The sequence below is a fragment of the Heloderma suspectum genome, chromosome 1, assembly GCF_057233095.1.
Source record: "Heloderma suspectum isolate Gila_16-S chromosome 1, 16-S_ref, whole genome shotgun sequence".
Taxonomy (NCBI): domain Eukaryota; kingdom Metazoa; phylum Chordata; class Lepidosauria; order Squamata; family Helodermatidae; genus Heloderma; species Heloderma suspectum.
This window is the reverse complement of record NC_139458.1, coordinates 65,299,689-65,319,740: the sequence shown is the minus strand read 5'-3', so window position 1 is coordinate 65,319,740 and position 20,052 is coordinate 65,299,689. Positions and strand designations below refer to the sequence as shown.

At 45.9% G+C, this 20,052-nt stretch overlaps 1 protein-coding gene and 1 pseudogene across 1 annotated transcript in view; both read right to left on the bottom strand.

Moving 5' to 3' along the window:
* The window catches only part of SPRED1 (sprouty related EVH1 domain containing 1), a 105,905-nt gene that overhangs the window by 23,320 nt on the left and 62,533 nt on the right, over window positions 1–20,052 (bottom strand). Inside the window, exons 3-4 of the mRNA XM_084844651.1 lie at window positions 4,076–4,244; window positions 2,348–2,397 (exon numbers count right to left, since the gene is read on the bottom strand). Of these exons, the coding sequence (XP_084700777.1) occupies window positions 2,348–2,397; window positions 4,076–4,244 (219 nt within the window). The remainder of the gene's footprint in view (window positions 1–2,347; window positions 2,398–4,075; window positions 4,245–20,052) is intronic.
* LOC146357298 (uncharacterized) lies at window positions 11,219–13,705 on the bottom strand (annotated as a pseudogene).

Sequence of the window (20,052 nt, the reverse complement as noted above, 5' to 3'; positions counted from 1 at the left end):
ATTCCAGCAACTCTGTTCCCCACAATAAGAAATCAGATATTTCATGGACACCCACAAAAAGGACTCTAAAGCCCATGGTGTATGCAGGGAAACAGTTGAAGGCATGCATTAAAAGAAAAGTATGTTAGTATTTTGGTTTATCTATATTAGTTGAGCAAGAATGTGGCTTGTTTGAGGCTTGCTGTAGAACTCATCTATCACATCAGCGTACTTCACGCTTAGATAAGAAGAGCAGAAATGTCAAAGCATTCACGTGGAGCAGCTTTTGCTGGTTCTAAACTGTGCTCAAATTATGAGGAGAAAAGTAGGGCCCCTGAATGAAGTCCACAAACTTCACCGCTTGACTCTCCCAAATTTTAGCCAAATCATACTCCCCACAACCTTAAGAAAACAGTAGATAAGATTGCCGTCACAGTAAGTAAAGGGTCTGGGCCTCCTTTGCCCTTCCTGTAATTTGAGCATTGGTAGCATCATTTCAGAGTGGGGCGCTGCATTTTTTTAATGTATGGTATAAAAAACTTCCCTGAATATACAAAACTAGTATGCCAGGGAGGAGGCTAAGCTGACATATTAGTTTTGTATATGCCAGCAGTTTTTCCTATGTGGGATGGCACCTAAACATGCATTTCCTAACCTACAGCATTGTAGTGAAAACTCAGAAGACCACTGCATATCAATGAGCTAGTGGCACATCACAGTTGTTCTCTTAAGAACATAAGAAGAGCCATGCTGGATCAGACCAAGAGTCCATCTAGTCCAGCATTCTGTTCACACAGTGGCCAACCAGCTGTCAACCAGGAACCCACAAGTGCAATAGCACCCTCCCACCCATGTTCCCCAGCCACTGGTGTACATAGGTATACTGCCTCTGATACTAGAGGTAGCACATATCCATCAGGACTAGTAGCTATTGATAACCTTTTCCTCCAGGATTTTATCTAACCCACTTTTAATGCCATCCAAATTAGTGGCCATCTCTACATGTTCTGGTAGCGAATTCCATAGTTTGACTATGCATTGTATGAAGAAATGCTTCCTTTTATTTGTCTTGAATCTCCCACCAATCAGCTTCATGGCTGACCCAGAATGCCCCATTTGGGGCATCTTCAATGCCTCAAATGCACATGAGAGCCTAGCTTGCATCTGTGCCTGGATTACTCATCTGGGTCTGGTAGGCCTTCTGCGTTATGTTTCGGCAATTGTACGCGATTAGCCCAGGATCTAGCTTCAGCTGACTGCCTGGAAAACAGTCAGTGTTATCTTTAAAGTAAGAAATCCAAGGCCAGCTGTAGCTTGCTACCACCACCTGGCTTGGCTGCCTGCCAGTGACCAAGGCTAGTTTGTTTCTCCCAATGGGAAGGGGGAAGAAAGAGCCCACTAAGTGTATTTAGATCTCTGAGGGAGGTTGGAGACTCAGAACCTCTCCATGGGCCGAGTCAACAGGTACCATGGGCCAGGACTTTGGAGCCGCTCATCACTGTTCTTATCTGATTTGCTGATCTTAAGATATGAGTACAGGGTTCCCATTGACTGACCATATGCTTTATGCTTTGAATGTATGGTATTGCTTCTTCTTGCTTTATTAGTCTATTTTAGCTAAATACACTTCTTTCCTTCACCCATTGGTGTGTTCATTACCTCTGTATATCTAAAAAGAGCCACTGCCTGTTGACAAAACAACTGGCAAACAAGTATGAAATGGTATAGCCCAGCAACCATTGTATAACACAACTGCCCCAATAATGTATTTCTAGGCTTAGTTTTATTGTACTGTTTAGAGTCCATATAAACTTTTGTGGTTCTTGTGTATTCCTGGTCCACAGAAACCTGCCCCCAGGGCAGGGCACCAAGCACGCATTTAGAAGGACTAATACTGTTGCTGTCATTTCACATGTTCTGGGGCTGAATGCCAATCTTGAAAGCAGGTTCCAGATTTAAATCCTGACAAGGCCTGCCTACTACTACTATTACAACTACAACAAATTTCAGCACCGAGTCCTCAGAATGAAGTGCTTTCTTCCAAGGCTCAGCCATAGTTCAAATTAAGCTTCAAGCTCCTTAGTATCACTCTGTCCCAGTGAAAACCATGCAGATTCACTAACACAGCTCAAGAAATGCCAGAAATTTCCCTCAAAACAGGCAATAGTGTACAGCCCTGAGAATCAAATTTGAGCACCAAAAGAAGTCATCTAGCCCTTGCTTCAAGGCAAGGCCATCCACACATTCACCTCCCATAGATTAAAAGCTCAAAAAGTTTTAATGAATGCAAGTAAGACCTCCTTCAGCATTAAGAATTCCTGTCATTTCCTCCAATGTAATTAACATAATGGAAGTCTAAAGCACTTACTGGAAAGCCATCCGCAGGCACTTCGATTTCATCATGTGACGTCGGACAACCTGTGGAAGTATGAGACAAACATAAAATCTCAAATTTCTTCCATTTATGTCTGGCTAAAGTCATGCATCAGTACTCTCAATAACTATGCCACTTTCATTTTCACAAAGCACAATAATTATGTCATACATGATGCAGCAGTGTTTGCGACTTTAGATAGTGGGTAACTATTTTTCATTCTTTCTCCCACCCCACACCCCTGGTAAAACAGACATGGGAGTTGAGTACATAGGGAACATAGGAAGCTGTCTTATACCGGGTCAGCCTATCTGTCCCTCCATTCTGAGATATCTATTCTCAACAGCAACGGCAATGGCTCTTCAGCATTACTGGGAGAGGTCTTTCACATCACCTGCTGCCTTATGTTTTTTAACTAGAGATGCCAGGGATTGAAAGTAGGACCTTTTGCATGCAAAGCATGTGCTCTACCCCTCAAGCTATGGTCCCTGCCCCACAGATGAGATGTTTGAAGTTCAAACAGAAAATTGTGTTTCACACATGCACAGAAAATTTCATTCTGTTATCTCAGTGTTCTAGGGAGATATTACATTCCAGTGGTTTATGTCTTTCATGCCCCCTATGAAAACAGGCATGGGGTAAAGCTTGGGTTTGAGCTTTAAGCACAGAATGGTGTCCTGAATATGTGTACCAAATTTCATTCTGATATCTCAATGTTCAAATGAATTATTGTGTTACAAACTAGCAAAGCAAGCAAGTGCGCACGTGCGTGCATGCACGTGCACACACACACACACACACTGCTGAACAAGCTTGCTACCCCAAAGTCCTCACTTCACTCAGCCCATTATGAACGAACTATCTTTCCAGGTAAATAATGCCCTGAAATCTATTCAGCCTTGTACTTTATAGCAAAGCATTTACAGAACCTGACATATTGCCAAGAGAGGTTAGTTGAGCTTATACAAGAGAAACCCAGAAAGAGAAATAAGTGGTCAACACTTTAACAAAGGTAGTGAAGTTCTTTCAGTGACAGGATCTGGATTCTCTTTGGTAGCTTTGTATCCATCTTTAATATATTAACACATTGACCAATTCCCTGGGTGAGCATGAACTACCACGGTGGAGATGCAAACGGCACCATTTTCTATCCCCACTATAACGGTTGCTGCTTCTCTTTTATGATACTATAGCAGCTGCAGGTTGCTCTGTCTTTCACTCATGGCTTAAAGAGGTACTTGCCTTTACATTTCAGAGTAAGAGAAAACATATCTAGGAACTATTCTTCTGCTCTCCATTTTTTTTCACTGCCTACATTGGTGGTGGAGAGGTGGTGGAGGGCCTTCTCTGTGGTGGTCCCCACTCTGTGGAACTCCCTCCCTAGGGAACTTCGCCATGCCCCCTCTTTAATGAGCTTCCGCCGCGCATTAAAAACGTGGTTGTTCAGGCAGGCATTTGGGGTGGGTTAGGGTATTTTTTATAATGTTTTTCATGTAGAATTTTATTGTTTTAGCTGTTTTGTTGTTGTACATCGCCCAGAGTGGCTGGATGACCAGCCAGATGGGCGATTAATAAATTTAATAAAAAAATAAAGATAAGGTCAAGCCTGACCAAAGCAGGAATTGAGAACACCCCCTCAAAAAAGCTACCTGCATTAATGCTGCTTAAGTATGGGTAATACTATTTTTTTAAATAAAAAGCTTAAGCAGTTGAGATTCATACCTTGAGAGATATCTTCAACTGCCCTACGAATGCCTCTGTCAAATGCTCTTGCATCAGCAGGACTCTGAAATGTGAGGCCAAATTTTTTGTCATCAATCTTCCAGTGGTGAAAAGTTGGTGTGACCTTATTGTAAATAATGTCCTTCTTTAACGTACACTCCAAAACCACCTGAAAAGAAGCCGAGTTAAAGAAAAGGTTAGTGCAAAGAACTTCTGTATACGCAATGAGATTTAAAAATAAATTCAGCCTATTTATTTCTTTAAGAGTTTCTGCTTTTCATAATAAAATGTTTGCTCAAAGCTGCCCACAATCAGAAAAATATGAACTACTGATACAATAAAACATCCAATTACTGAAACCATAAGCAATTTTAAGTTTATCCATAAGAACCTGAAAGCTAAAAGAGCAGCATAAAATGCATCATAATATTAGCTTAACTACCAGTCAAAAATACTCTAAAATTAAATAAGAACAATAACTAAATCAACCCCAAAGTATTAAAACAGAAGTGCAGCTAGGGCCTACCTACAAGAAGACAAAGAAGGGGTCAAAAGTATTTCTCTAGGAAGGTAGTTCCATAAATGGGGAGCCATCACTGAGAAGGCCCTGTCTCACCCATCCGCAGCCTGATTGTACCTTCTGATGAGTCTGTGGGCAGGGCCTCTGCAGCTGGTCTCCAGACTCAGCCAGGCTTATATGGGTGCAAGTGGTCCATCAAGCAACCTGGTCCCAGGTTTAGGGCTTTAAATGTCAAAAACAGCACTTTGAATTGGGCTTGGCAGCGAGGAGTGGAGCAACAGACTCCAAATGCCTAGCCCCACAAGCATCTCAGCAACTGCATGTGTAATTGAGGTGAAGTCCACCATCCCTACAGGTTGCAACTGGCATATCAGTTTAAGCTAATAAAAGGCTTTCCTAGCCATTGCTGCCAGCTGTGCTTCCACAGATAGCACTGACTCCAGGAGAACCCACAAGCTGCAAACTTCGTCCTTTAGAGTGAAACCCCATCCAGAACTGGTCAAACATCTCCATCCAGGTTAGTTGGTTTCCCAGCTCACAGTACATCCATCTCATCTGGATTAAGGTTGGCTTGTATGCTGTCATCTATCCCAAAATAACTTTTTGACACCTGTTCAGAAGTTCCATAGCCTTCATGCGATACGTAGTTGGAAATGAAAGGTAGAGCTGCATGTCATCTACATACCAATGACACTTTAGCTGAAACCTCTGGATCCAGATGACTCCCAATGGCTTCATGAAGATGTTAAAAAAAGCATAGGAGCTAAGATAGAACACTGTGGCACCGCAAAGCCAAAGGCCATGAGGTGAAGAAGTCCTGTAGCACCCTCAACTATCACCCTGGCAGGAAGGAGCGGAGCCAATCTAACATCAAGCCTTCCAGTCCCAATCCTGCCAGATTACCCAGAAAGATATCCGTAATTCACTGATTTATATATTGCACTCATGTCCTGCTGGTAGACTTCCCATAGGCATCTGGTTGGACACGGTGGGAACAGAATGCTGGACTAGATAGTTCTGATCTACCAGGGCTCGACTTATGTACTTATGTCCTTAATATCATGAATCAATTAACTATGACCTCCAACCAAGCATTTTCATAAAAACCACTATTTACATATAAACTACTTGAAAGAAATTTCGTTTTAGCCTTTTCTAGCAATTGCAAACCACCCCGCTATAGTCTGCCATGAAAACACCAGCGAAAGCGGCGTCCCTCTAGGGGTCAGTAATGACCCAGTGCTTGCACAGGAGGAACCTTTCCTTTCCTAGGCATCACTGAATTCAGGCTTGAGTACAGCAAGACTGATGCATTTTTGCAGTTAGACTGCTCATAAAGTTAAAATATGCACAGAAAAAGCAGCAGTGTATGACCAGAAGATTGTACATCTGCAGAACCTAGTGCTTTATGCTTTTGTCTATGAAAGGATATCCCACAATGGTAGACCAGCTTTCTCCAACTCGGTGCCATCTAGATACTCCCATCATGCCCAGCCAGCTGGGTATGATGGGATTTATAGTGCAACACATCTATACACCAGGACACCAGGTTGGAGAAGGCTGAATTAGTCAGTCTTTAAGAGACCACAGGTATTTTTGTCCATGTTATTCCTGTATGTATGCATCCACCTACTTTTTTTGTGCTCGGGCGAACTAGAGGGGATCGTTTACAGTGTTACCTAAGGGTTAAATGTCATTACACACAAGCAGGTGTATCAGAGCCCCTATAAGGTAAGTTAGACTTAGAGAGAGTGGTCTAATGTCTCCCAGTAAACTTTATAGCTGAGGTGTGGATTTGAACAATTTAAATTCCTAGTTCTAGCCCAATACACTTAACTACCACACTACACTGGCTCTCCTTGCTATGCCCTTCTCTCCTTCCTGTCTCCCCTAACTGTGCCAAAGTTCCAAATTGCTTGAAAACCTGCACTTCGGAAGGAGAATGATGCCAAGCAAAGGAAGGCAAATTTTTGGTGTGCATAATTTATGTAAGTGCGGTATTCATGTCCCTTTCTTCTGAAAGCCTTGAACTGTGAAATTTTTTCCTATGCCTCCCATCCCACTTCATTTGTCTTACTGTGGTTAAGCAAGAATATTAGACAATGAGATGTGCAACTTTCAACAGAATAAGTGTCTTGTTATTAAACTAGGAAGTAAAATAAATATCACTTTAAGTCTACAGCATTTGAAAACCTAAAATACTGAAGCTTGTGTGTATGCTTAATGCTGAATATAAAAGGAACTCTCCATCTATGTTTACATAGCTCAAACAGCAGCAGACCTGTCCAGGTTAAAGTGGAAGGTAATTGTTCTAACTAGACTGGCTGGAGCCAGATCTCGGAAGGGAAGTATAATAAAGGAGGAAGTGTGCAATTATGTCAAGGGTGCTTTGTGAAGAGAAAGAAAAAAAAAACACCCTTTACATTCCAACAGAGATCTAAACAAGCTGGGTAAACAAGTCCAGAAATAGTCTCTGACACTCCAAAGTGAAATCCATATCCTGGGTGCTATCACTTTTCAAGGTACCTGACAGGCTCTTTGTCAATAACACGTCAAGCAAACATTCTCATTCATGAACCTGCACCCAGTCTTTTGCCACAAGTATCTTCAGCTAAAATGAAGCGATTAAAGGATTTTACTGTATATCATAACACTACATCTCTTCCAGGCTAGGCAAGCAAATTTTTTGCCTCAGTTCCAATTTGTTTCCTTCCTGGGTCTAATGCAAACTCTTTTTGTGCAGTCCAAAAGCTGATTCAAGGATCTCAACAATCTCATTTTCAGCTTTATTTTTTTTAAATTTTGAGCTATCATGATGGGAAATAAATGCTTGACAATGTGATACCAAACAAGTTTGAAAGGCTCAGAAAACAAGAGAAGTAGAGTCACTTCTCTTTAAGCTTATTTTATCACTTGGAGAAAGAGCCAGCTCTTGATTTTGATGTTCTTAGATTGCCCCCAATGACAGAGAGCTCAACCATACTTTTGGAAAGTGAAGCACCGAAGAAGACATGGCTTGTGTCATTTCACAACCATAATTCCAGAAGCAGGGGTCTGGCAATCATCACAACTTACACTTAACAAATCTAACCATTTTTTTAAAGTTGTGTAACACTGCAGTGTTCAGTTCACTTCTGAGTTCAGCAAAAGGTAGTTTACAGATATAATGAAGTTATGCAGGTATCTATATGCCATTATTCCCCACTCCCACCCCACAACCCTTCCTAGATCCTACATTAAGGCACTTCTAGGCCCAGACATACTTACTTGCTGTGTATGAAAGCTCAGTGTTCAAAGATATGCAGAAAAAATAGAGTTTGATCAAAACTGGCACCCACCTCCAGCTATGCCAAAACATCTCCCAATTTAGCAATAGAGGCTCCAAAAAGTAGGACCTATGGGTGTATCCACAAGAGGCAATGAGTGATGGTGGTAGTGGTTGTTAGGCTCTCTGAATCTGAATCACTAGCCTCTAGTTCCAAAGTACTGCCCCAAGTATCAGTCTACAGCTTTTCTTCCATGACAGTCTTAAGATTTCAACATCCCACACAGCTATATATTTTCTTCTACCTGAAGTATGCTCCAATCTATTTAATTGGAATGTGCTCCTTTTGTAAAACAAAACCAATGGAGGTGACTTTTTGATCTGGTATGCATGACATAACAGCCCAGTGTGGTTTAATTTATTCATGGGGGCTATCACATCGTGCCAGATGCCTGTGGGTGCCATTTTTTGCAGGACGCCTGCAGGTGTCCCACTTGCCGTGTCATTTGAACCCAGGCAGACGGGTTGATTGAGGGTTAGACAATCCTCAAATAATCCATGGCTTGTTTTATGGTTATTTGAGGGTTATCTTATCCTCAAACAACCCCTGCTACCTGGGTTTGCATGACATGACAAGCCGCAGGTGCCTGGCATGACACAACAGCCCCTGTGGTAAATTAAGGCATGGCAGGCTGTTGTGATATGTGAACAGGCCATCTAAGTCATTGGGCTGGTTTGCATGACTGAACAGCCTACCATGGCTTATTTCAGCCACAGTGGACTGCAGTGTGTGCTGGAAGCCATTTTGAATATTCAAGCCACAGCTGTGACTTGTCATGTCGTCTGAACCTGGGGACTGTGGGCTATGCGAGGGTTGTTTAACCTTCGCATAACCCATCGTCCCATCGTTTTGATGACACAACAAGCCATGGCTTGAATATTCAAAAATTCCAGGGCTCCACCACGGCTTAAACCATGTGGGCAGCAATGATCGTCACTGTCGATCGTCGAACCAGGTTATTGTTTCTATTTGTTTTGCTTGGAATTAATGGACTTCTAGCTAATCAATTTCTCACTTCCTCAAGCATTGGTATAATACTGCAGAGAAGCCAATCCCATTTTAGAATTTACCAGTGTCAGGCCAAATACCTCTTTTAAAAGTAAAAAAAAAACAAAAAACTGACTGAAAGTAATGGATGGATTGAAGAAAAAACATTACATGGGGGTGGAGGAATGAATCAATCAATACTGTTGATGAAGATTTAGAGAGGTCTCCTCTCTTAAACATACTAAGTCCTTTTCTTCAGCAGCTACTGGAGTGGTTGAATAAAACTACAATGCATTGCCATTGTTCAACTGTATTTTAAGAAATGTTTGAAGGCCAATAGATAAGGCACGCTTTGTCCATTAATTCGAGCAGAAACATCCAGAGCACAGGGGAAGAGACTAAACACCACCATCTTTGTCTGTGTTGGAGCTTTAAGAATGGCACCAGAATGACAGAGTGAAGCATGGGAGAGATCAGCTGCTGCAGGCTGTAAGAAATCTAGTTGCTGTATTCTGGCTGTTTTAATTTATTTGGTCATTTATATCCCACCTTTCTATGACAAAATCAAACACAAGTCAGCTTACAGAAAAAATATAAATCACAACAAAATTAAAAACAAAACTAAACAGCCAACAGTAAAATCAGAGTCATAAATCATCATGAGAAAAACCATATCAGGAAGAGCAGACTAAAAAACACAAAAAAATGCTCCCCAGAATAAAACAGTCTTAAGAGCCCACTTAAAACCAGGCAAAGAGCAGGCCTGGAAATCCTGCCTTGGGAGGCTATTCCACTGTTTAGGAGCCACAACTAAAAAGACTCTTTCTTGTACCCATCAGACACACTTCCGTTGGAAAAAGGAACAACGAGAAAGTCAGGCTGCTTACCTGTAACTGGAGTTCTTCGAGTGGTCATCTGTGCATTCATACATATGGACTCTGCGCCTGCGTGGAACCTCGATTCGGGAAACTTCTATAGTGGACGAAAAATTTGGTGGGAACCCCTCCCCTACCATCCCACTGCACATACCCCAGTGGCTTCCAGCTCAATCCCTCAATTTCAAGAAGACTGCTAATTGTGCCCCCCCTAACACCGAGGAACTCCAGTAACCAACATCACATGAAATTGACACCGAAGTGGGGAAGGTAGGTGGGTTGTGTGAATGCACAGATGACCCCTCAAAGAACTCCAGTTACAGGTAAGCAACCTGACTTTCTTCGTGGTCTCTGTGCATCACACTTATGGGCGAATAACAAGCTTATGTACCAGGAGGTGGGTTGGTGTCATCATCGAAGAACCTCTGACAGCACCGTCTGGCTGAAAGAGCAGTCCCTACGGGCTTGAATGTCGAGATGATAATGCTTGACAAAAGTGGAAGGGATAGACCAGGTTGCAGCCCGACAGACATCTGGTATCGACACCCCTCTCTCAAACGCCACTGATGTTGCTACTGCTCTAGTTGAGTGCCACAGCCCCCTGACCAACAAGCCCAAGCATTCCAATTCATAAGCCGGTTTAATAGCTTGGATTACGCAAGATGCTAGGTGCTGGGAGGAGACAGGGGGTTCTTTCTTAGATCCCTCATAACAGACAAATGAAAGCTGGGATTGACAAAACGACTCCATTCTGGCTTTATAGAATGCCAAAGCCCTATGAACATCTAAGGTGTGCAGCATCTTTTCAATTGTTGTCGAGGGCAAGACAAAAAAGGCAGGAAGAACTATATCCTGACCCATATGAAAACTTGAAACAACTTTAGGCAAGAAAGCGATGTCAGGACGAAGTACTACTTTGTCCCTATGAAAGTGTAAGTATTGAGCGTCCACTTGAAGGGCACATAACTCTCCAGAGTGTCAGGCCGAGGTAATGGCCACTAAAAACACCACTTTCAGGGAGAGAAGACGACGATCCACTGTACAAGTGGCTCAAATGGTTTTTTGGCAAGGGCATGCAGTACTACAGATACGCTCCATGCCAGCATTGGAGGTTTCACAGGAGGGGCAAGATTTTTAATTCCCCTCAAAAACTGACAGACGAGAGGATGTGAGAAAACTAAAGATCCATCAGCACCAAGATGGGAAGCTGAAATGGCTGCTATGTAAACTCTAAGAGAAGAACATTTAAGTTCTTACTCATGAAGCAACAAAAAAATGTTTAGAATGTCCTGTATTTTGATCCTGACAGGGTCAAAGTCATTGTCGCTAGCAAAAAGTGTGAAATGTGCCCACTGACTTTCATAAGATTTTCTGGTAGCAGGTTTCCTAGCTGCCTCAAGAACAGACTGAAGCGAGGCAAGTAAGTTCATTCGATCTACCGCCAGATCCTCCAGGCCATGAGACACAAGGTAAGTAGGCCTGGATGTCTCATCTTGCTCCTGTCCCTGGACAACAGGGCGGGTGTTGACAAGAGCCAAAGACAGTCCCCTCTGGACCGATGCAGGACTTTGGCAAACCAAGGCTGCCTGGGCAATCAGGATGCCCTCCGCCATGTCCTTCTACACCTTTGCAATCACCTGGCTGAGAAGGGGAAATAGTGGAAACATATAGAGGAAGCATCCGTTCCAATCCCATGCAAGTGCATCCCCGAGAGACCGTGCACCTCTGCCCGCTCGGCTGCAGTAACTGTGGCACACCACGTTCTTCTCCACTGCGAACAAGTCCAAGGTGGGACGACCCCAACGACAAAACAAGTGGTTGCGAATACTTGGATTGAGCTCCCATTTGTGAGAAACTGGAAACAAGCGACTTAGATGGATGGCCAAGGTGTTGTCCTCACCCGCAATATGAATCGCAGTGAAGTCGATAGCCTGGGCAATGAACCACTTGAAGATCTGTATCGTAAGCCGAATCAACTGTACTGAATGAGTCCCTCCTTGTTTGTTGAGGTAGAACACAACCTCTGTGTTGTTGGAAGCGATCTCGAAAGCCCTCAAGGCCTTGTCGACAGCAAGAAGCTCCAGACCATTGAAGTGACTGCTCACCTCTGCCTACAACCAAAGCCCTTGCACTTTGAGGTCCCTGCAGTGAGCACCCCAACCTAGTAGCGAGGCCTCCGTTGTTACTGTCAATGATGGAGTGGGAAGCTGGAAAGGCACACCTTGTAGGATGTTCAACAACACCGTCCACCAGCAAAGCGAAACCTTGACAATAGAAGGGAGCTGTAGCCTGACTCTTCATGCATCCTGCCGTAGGTCAAATGACCTGATGAACCAGTTGTATAACATCCTCATGCGGAGGCGGGCATACAGGACCACCACTGTTGTAGGCACCATCATCCCAAGTAGCTTCTGTATTGTGTAGGCCCATACAGTACAGCAAGCTGGAATGTCCATCTCAAGCTGCACTAACACTTGTGCCCGATATCGTGGAAGGAACACCCACCCCTCCAGAGAGTCTGTGGCAGTTCATCAGACCCTGAACTTATGGGCTAGGGAGAGATCCTCCCTCTTTCCCTAAGGTCCTCGGGACACGACCATTGTTTGCGCGCCAAACGAGCGGTACGCATCCTTTCTACGCCCTCCATCTGTCGTCACTCCCTGTGTCTGCGCCAGTGTCCAGCAAGCCCCTCTCCAGTGCTCTCTCACTGCCAGGGTCACTATCTATCCCAGGAATGCTGGCAGGAGGAATCTCTGCCAGCTGCTGTGCTCGTGAGAGATGAGCGAGCTCCTCTCCCACAGATTGCTATTCCTCCTCAGAATCAGAACTGCTCTGGGGCTCTATTGGCTCAGTTTCCACCCTGACAGATAATTTGTAACCTATTGACTCGGTATGAAGAACATTAAATACTGGATCCTTAACTCTCTCCACAGGTTGTTAGGTTTCAAGGCCAAGTGACTGGGCCATTCTAGAAACCTGTTCAGCAAAATGACCCTTATCCTCCGAAGGTGAGGATGGGTTCTGAGAGCCTACCGCAACCGAAAGTGATAGTGCAATGGATAAAACCAAAACTGAGCTGCATTGGTAATCCTCCCTTGGGGAGCAGGAAGAGCCCCACTGAGCATCTTAGTCTTCAGGCTTAGAAGACTCAGCTTGTGGAAGGAGAGAAGAAACTCTGCGTTCATCAAATTTCTGCCTATCTGAAGAGTCATGAACCAACTGCTGAAGAGGTAGTAAAGAACACTGTGGAGCAGGCATCGGCAACACAGGTGGAGGTACCCTTACAACTGGTGGAGGAGGCGGTGGAGGCATAAAAGTCTCTGCAACCAGTGAACGAGAAAGGGAAGCCAATGGAGAGACTTCCCGGAGGCGTCGGTAAAGCACCTGGATAGACATAATGTCCATAAAGGTGAGGTTAAAAGTAATTCCAGTCGTCCCAGTCATGGTGATGACCCAGAGGAAAAGACTGGTCTGATCCCCACTCCCAGTCAGAATGGGGAAATCAAGACCTCTCCCTATAACATGTCTCTGGAAAAGGCGGTGGCCCTTCACCGCTGTGAGAAAAGGCCGAGCAGCCCGATTGTGGGGATAATTCACCATGATGTGCATGCATTAGAGCCATCCCCACATCCTCTCCACCCTGAGTCAGTGTTGAGTCTGTAATATCCCCTTCCGGCATAGATGCTATTGGCAGCGGTACCAAGGTTGATATTGAAGACGCAGAAACCATTGGAATCGGTGAATCTAACATTGGAGGCGGAAGCCGGATGGGCGTTCCAGCTGGAAAGGCAATCTTTTCTGACCCCCTCCCCCTTTTCTTTTGTGCTTCGGAGGAATGAGAAGACCTCACCTTTTGGGATAATTTCCTAGCAAGAGAAACTGCCAAGGAGCAGCCGGGGGTAGGAGGATCAGAACGGCCCATGGCTAGAGCCAGAGCTGACTGGGAAGGCGAAATCACTGCCTCCGAGGAGGCTTATTTGCATCCTTAGGCCTACTTGCAGGTTGGTCTGACCCCAATGCCATAGACTTTTGGGGGGCATCTGCCACCTTCAATGCCTTCTCCCAAAGAATCACCTTAAGTCTATCCGCACAGTTTTTCCTTGCCTGCTTGCTAAATGACGTACAGTGGTGGCAAGCCTCCACAATATGACCTTCACCCAGACAGAGAAGGCACAAGGAGTGACTGTGTGTGGGTGGTAGCTTTCCCCTGTAACGAACGCACTTCCGAAAAGGGGCCTTAATGGCCATACACCTGAAAGTGCCATGTGATCAAGGGATCTCCAAAGACCGAAATAAAATATAACCAAAAATGAATAAACTGTTAAAGGCAGAAACACTGGAGAAAGAAGGAAGAGAAAGCAAGAAAAAATGAGAAAAAATCTCAGTGGAGTCGTGAAAATGAGAAGTCCCTCCAATCAAGTACTACCACAATGGCGGTAAACGAAGAACTGAGGGACTGAGTGGGAACCTGCTGGAGTATGCACAGTGGGATGGTGGGGGAGGGGTTCCTGCCAATTTTTTCCTCAGCTATAGAAGTTTCTCAAATTGAGGCTCTGTGCAGGCGCAGAGCCGATATGTGTGATTCACAGAGACCACGAAGAAGAAGAGCCTGAGAAACTGAGTGCAGGCCTCAAGAAACTTCATATGAGAGAGGCGATTCCTGAGAATGATCTTATGCTGCTCTGTTGTTTCAGCATGTTTCGTGTGTTCTTATTTATCTTTAAAAAATTGTGAGTACATCCGAGAGCCCTCTCTCTCAGTATTCAAGGGTGGGATTTAAATGCTCTAAATATGGATTTATTTATTATATTTTTTAATCTGCCCAATAATAAATGTTCTCTGGGTAGATTACAAACGATTAAAAGGATAAAATACAATACAAAATGACAAACAGCACAGGAATAAATATAACTGTATAAAAACAGCTAAAAAATCTAAATAAACAGAGAAATAAAAGTGTGTGGAAGGCTGGTCCGCCCACACTGTATGACATGGACAACTCTGCAGGAAGGGTGGCAGTAGATGACCGGATGTGAGTTTTTCATCTAAATCCTAGTGAGCGGTTTATGGCAGTTACAAAAGGCAGAAATGCAAGACAAATATTACATCTCTCCAGCGGGCTTGCGGAGAGTCTACACCATCTGCTTTGTCATTGGCTCAGTACCTTTCAGTGCTGTTCTCAGTTTCCTTGGGCACCCCGGCCCAACCACCATATTTCTGCATGATTTTGCACATGCATGCCTGAGTGTGCAGCCTCACAAGAAAATACAGCAATTGGGAAAGCAGCGGTGGGTAGGGGATGTGAGTGCACTAACAAGGTGGTGGCCCTGGTAGCAGCAAGCCTATTTGGTGGTTTGAGTTCATGCCAATTTAGAAGGCTGCTTCGATGGTAACTCTTATAGATTTCCTAGGACAGTGGAAGGTGCACAGTTTGAATTCAAGAACATAAAGAACAGGTGGCACCTACTCAAAAGAACAGAAGAATAATTTAAAAATGCACATACAGAAGCCTACAGTTACATACCAGACATGCATGGAATACATCTTGTTGTTGTCATCATCAGTGTTCTCTATGTTGAGTAATGGGGCTCGTTCACATGTTACCCTCTTAGGAGGGTACATAGGTTCTCAAATTCCCACTCCATCTGCTTTTTCCCTCCTCTGCTGCCAGTCAGTAGAGACAATATCACCTGGACAGCATGCACACTGCTTGCTGAGCCCCCGCCCCCCTAGCAAGGGGAGTGTCCTTGCCACTGTTACATGCTTACCCTAGACAACAGTAGTAGCAGCAGCAACATACGTGGCTTTACCAGTGAAAGCAAGCAAAACATTGCCCCAACTCCTTCTCTTCCCTCTGGCATTAGCTTCTCTTGTCTGATCTTCCCCACTTTCAACTGTCCAGGTGAGAGAAGCTGCTTCCAGAGAGAAGGAAAGCAAAGAACAGGGGCAGGGATTTGCAAGGAGCCTGGGGAAGGAGGACCAGCCAGCAGCTGCACCAGGTGGATCCTGAGCCTGAGCCTGCTTCTGCCCCCGCCCACAGGTACTTAAGGCGGGGCTGCCAGAGGCTGCTCGGGAAGGAGCCTGGGGAAGGAGGACCAGCCAGCAGCTGCACCAGGTGGATCCTGAGCCTGAGCCTGCTTCTGCCCCTGCCCACAGGTACTTAAGGCGGGGCTGCCAGAGGCTGCTCAGGAAGGAGCCTGGGGAAGGAGGACCAGCCAGCAGCTGCACCAGGTGGATCCTGAGCCTGAGCCTGCTTCTGCCCCCGCCCACAGGTACTTAAGGCGGGGCTGCCAGAGGCACTTAGCGTCACACTTGGAGTCGCAAGATCTACCCACCTGCCTCTCCAGAGACACCAGCAGCCACAACACCAGCAGCAAATAGCAGCAGCAGCAGAGGGCAGCAGCTTTAAAGACCAGGGGAAGGGGCAAACGTGGACTATCTGCTCCTTCTTAGCTGCTGTTCTCTTTTATATTCTTTTAAACTGTTGTATATTTTATATCTTAATATTTTAATATGTGCCTGGGAGGACTATTGGACAACTCAGGGGGTGGGGGAGGTGCCACCATAACTGTGGTCACGGGCAGGGGGAGGTATGACGTTGGGGGATTAACAGGCCAGCTGAGGAGAAGAGGGGCTAGACACCTTACAGCTGTCCCCTCTTCTGGTTCTTCCCCCAACCTGATGGTTCCTGGCAGCCTTACCAGTCTGCCCTCGGGTCTGGTGGTGCTGCTGCTGAATGCCAGGTCGGCCCAAAATAAGACCTCCCTCATCCATGATTTGATTGTGGATGAGGGGGCTGACCTGGCATGTATTACTGAGACCTGGGTGGGGAACTGGGAGGGGTCACTCTCTCCCAGCTGTGCCCTCCTGGGTACTCAGTGCAGCACCAACACCGACTTGAGGGTCGGGGAGGGGGGGTTGCCGTGGTCTATAGGAATTCAATCTCCCTCTCCAGGCTTCCTGCTCATTCGAGTGCAGATCTTGAGTGTCTGTACCTTGTGTTGGGTACCCGGGACAGAGTAGGGATTCTGTTGGTGTACCGCCCACCCCGCTGCCCATCAGACTCCCTGCCTGAGCTGACGGAGGTGGTCTCGGACTTGGTGTTGAGGACCCCCAGGATGATGGTCCTGGGGGATCTCAACTTCCATGCTGAGGCCGCTGTATCCGGGGCGGCTCAGGACTTCATGGCCGCCATGACAACCATGGGGCTGTCCCAACATGTCATTGGCCCAACGCATATAAAAGGACACACGCTTGATCTGGTTTTCTCGACTGGGCAGGAGGATGGTGATCTGAAAGTAGAGGAATTAACATCTGTCCCTCTGTCATGGTCAGATCACTTCCTGCTGAGGTTTAGACTTCTGGCGGCCTTTCCCCTCTGCAAGGGTGGGGGACCTATTAAAATGGTCCGCCCCCGGAGATTAATGGATTCCGATGGATTCCAGAGGGCTCTGGGGGATTTTCCTGCTGGTATGGCTGGTGCTCCTGTTGAAGCCCAGGTCGCTCTGTGGAATGCAGAGATGACTCGGGCGGTTGACACGATCGCACCCAAGCGCCCTCTCCCTCTGAGCAGAGCCCGGCCAGCTCCTTGGTATACACCTGAGCTGAGGGCAATGAAGCAAGAGGGGAGACGGCTAGAACGCAGGTGGAGGAAAACTTGTGCTGAGTCTGACCGAACACAGGTAAGAGCCCACTATCGAGCCTACTCTGTGGCGGTGAGGGTGGCAAAGAGGCAGTTCTTTTCCACCAGCATTGCATCTTCTCAGTGTCGCCCGGTGGAGCTTTTCCGAGTGGTTCGCGGCCTGTTACATTCTGGGCCAGGGAGAGAGACGGTGGAACCCTCGGTAGCACGCTGTGATGGGTTTGCGCAGCACTTTGAGGATAAAGTCGCTCAGATTCGTCATGAATTGGACACCACGATTAATGCAGTTCCATTGGTAGAGGCGTTCAGAGCACCGTCTGGTCCAGTTTTATTGGATGAGTTTCAGTTACTGAGGCCTGAGGATGCGGACAAGGTGCTTGGCCAAGTCCGATCGACCACTTGTGTGCTTGACCCTTGCCCTTCATGGCTTATTAAATCAAACAAGGAGGGGTTGTCCGGCTGGGTCCAGGAGGTTGTAAATTCCTCCTTGAGAGAGGGAGTGGTGCCTGCCGCTTTAAAAGAGGCAGTAATTAGACCACTCCTGAAAAAGCCTAACCTGGACCCAGAGGATGTTAACAATTATAGGCCAGTGGCCAACATCCCCTTCCTGGGCAAGGTGCTTGAGCGGGTGGTTGTAGGACAGCTCCAGGCACTCTTGAATGAAACGGATTATCTAGATCCATTTCAATCGGGCTTCAGGCCTGGTTTTGGAACAGAAACTGCCTTGGTCGCCCTGTGGGATGACCTTTGCCGGGAGAGGGACAGGGGGAGTGCGACCCTGTTGATTCTCCTGGACCTCTCAGCGGCTTTCGATACCATCGACCATGGTATCCTTCTGGATAGGTTGTCTGGGTTGGGAGTTGGAGGCACTGCACTACAGTGGTTCCGCTCCTACTTGGATGGCCGATTCCAGAAGGTGGTGCTGGGGGATTATTGCTCTGTGCCATCGCAATTGTGCCATGGGGTTCCACAGGGCTCTATTCTATCCCCCATGCTGTTTAACATCTACATGAAACCGCTGGGGGAGGTTATCCGGAGGTGTGGGCTGAGGTGCCATCAATATGCGGATGACACCCAGCTCTACCTCTCTTTCTCATCAAAACCAGGTGAGGCAGTGGCTGTTCTGAACCAGTGCCTGGGCACGGTAATGGACTGGATGAGGGCCAATAAACTGAAACTCAATCCAGACAAGACAGAGGTACTGTTAGTGGGTGGTTCGTCTGCCCGGCTAGGTGATAATCAACCTGTTCTGGAGGGGGTTGCACTCCCCCTAAAGGATCAGGTTCGTAGTTTGGGGGTGCTCTTGGATCCAGAACTGTCACTTGAGGCACAGGTGAACTCAGTGGCACGGAGCACTTTTTATCAGCTTAGGCTGGTATACCAACTACGCCCTTATCTGGACAGAGATAGCCTAGCTACAGTTATCCATGCTCTGATAACTTCTCGTCTGGATTACTGCAATGCGTTATACGTGGGGCTGCCTTTGAAAACGGTCCGGAAACTTCAGCTGGTCCAAAATAGGGCAGCAAGATTGTTAACAGGGACTGGCCTGCGAGCTCATATTACGCCAGTACTTTTCCAGCTGCACTGGCTGCCGGTCCATTTCCGGGCCCAATTCAAAGTGCTGGTGTTAACATTCAAAGCCCTTAACGGCTTGGGGCCAGGTTACCTGAAGGATCGCCTCCTCCCATATGTGCCTGCCCGGACCTTAAGATCATCAGCAGCAGCCCTTCTCCGTGAGCCCCTGCCAAAGGAAGTGAGGCGGGTGGCTACTAGGAGGAGGGCTTTTTCTGTTGTGGCACCCCGGCTCTGGAATGAGCTCCCTAGTGAGGTTCGCCTGGCGCCTACATTGTACTCCTTTCGGCGCCAGGTGAAGACCTTTTTATTTTCCCAGGCATTTTAGCTTTCTAAATTTTTATCTTTGCTGTTTTAAATCTGTATTTTAAACTCCTGTACTGCTGCTAGGTTTTATTGTGGTTGTATTGTTATATTGTGGTTTTAATGTTCTATATATTTTAAATTGTTTTATTGTGTGTTGTTTGGTTTTAATTTTTGTGAACCGCCCAGAGAGCTTCGGCTATTGGGCGGTATAGAAATAAATAAATAAATAAAAATAAATATAAATAATTGTCCTTTCAAGCATGAAAAAGCTTCTACTTAGGGCGAGACTGAGATGGAAGTGGGACCTCTATTTCCTGAGTGTATGGGTGTAAAGTGAGCACCATAGTCACTCCCCAGCTAGGCAGCAACCTGTAAGGATGACAAAAATTAGGATGGTGGGTGGAGAGGGAAGGTGAATCCCTGTGTTCTCTCCTAGGAGGAGAATATGCAAACCAGGCAACAGTTTCAAGGCAAAAAAGAAGTTTCTCCTTAGAGGATGCCATAGCCTCTCTCCCCCCACCAATATTTTAGTTATTACCACTGTTTAGCCTGTTCTAACCAGTTATTTCACTGTTCCCATGCTAGAGTTTACCACAAAAAACCCCCGTCTATATCTGTGTCTATCTGGAACATTTTGCTTCATATCACGGGACAGGGCTTCTGAACAAATTCATTCAAACATCTAAGTAATTTTTAGTGTGAGTACAAATGACCAAAACCATATCCATGTGAAAAAGATATCATTT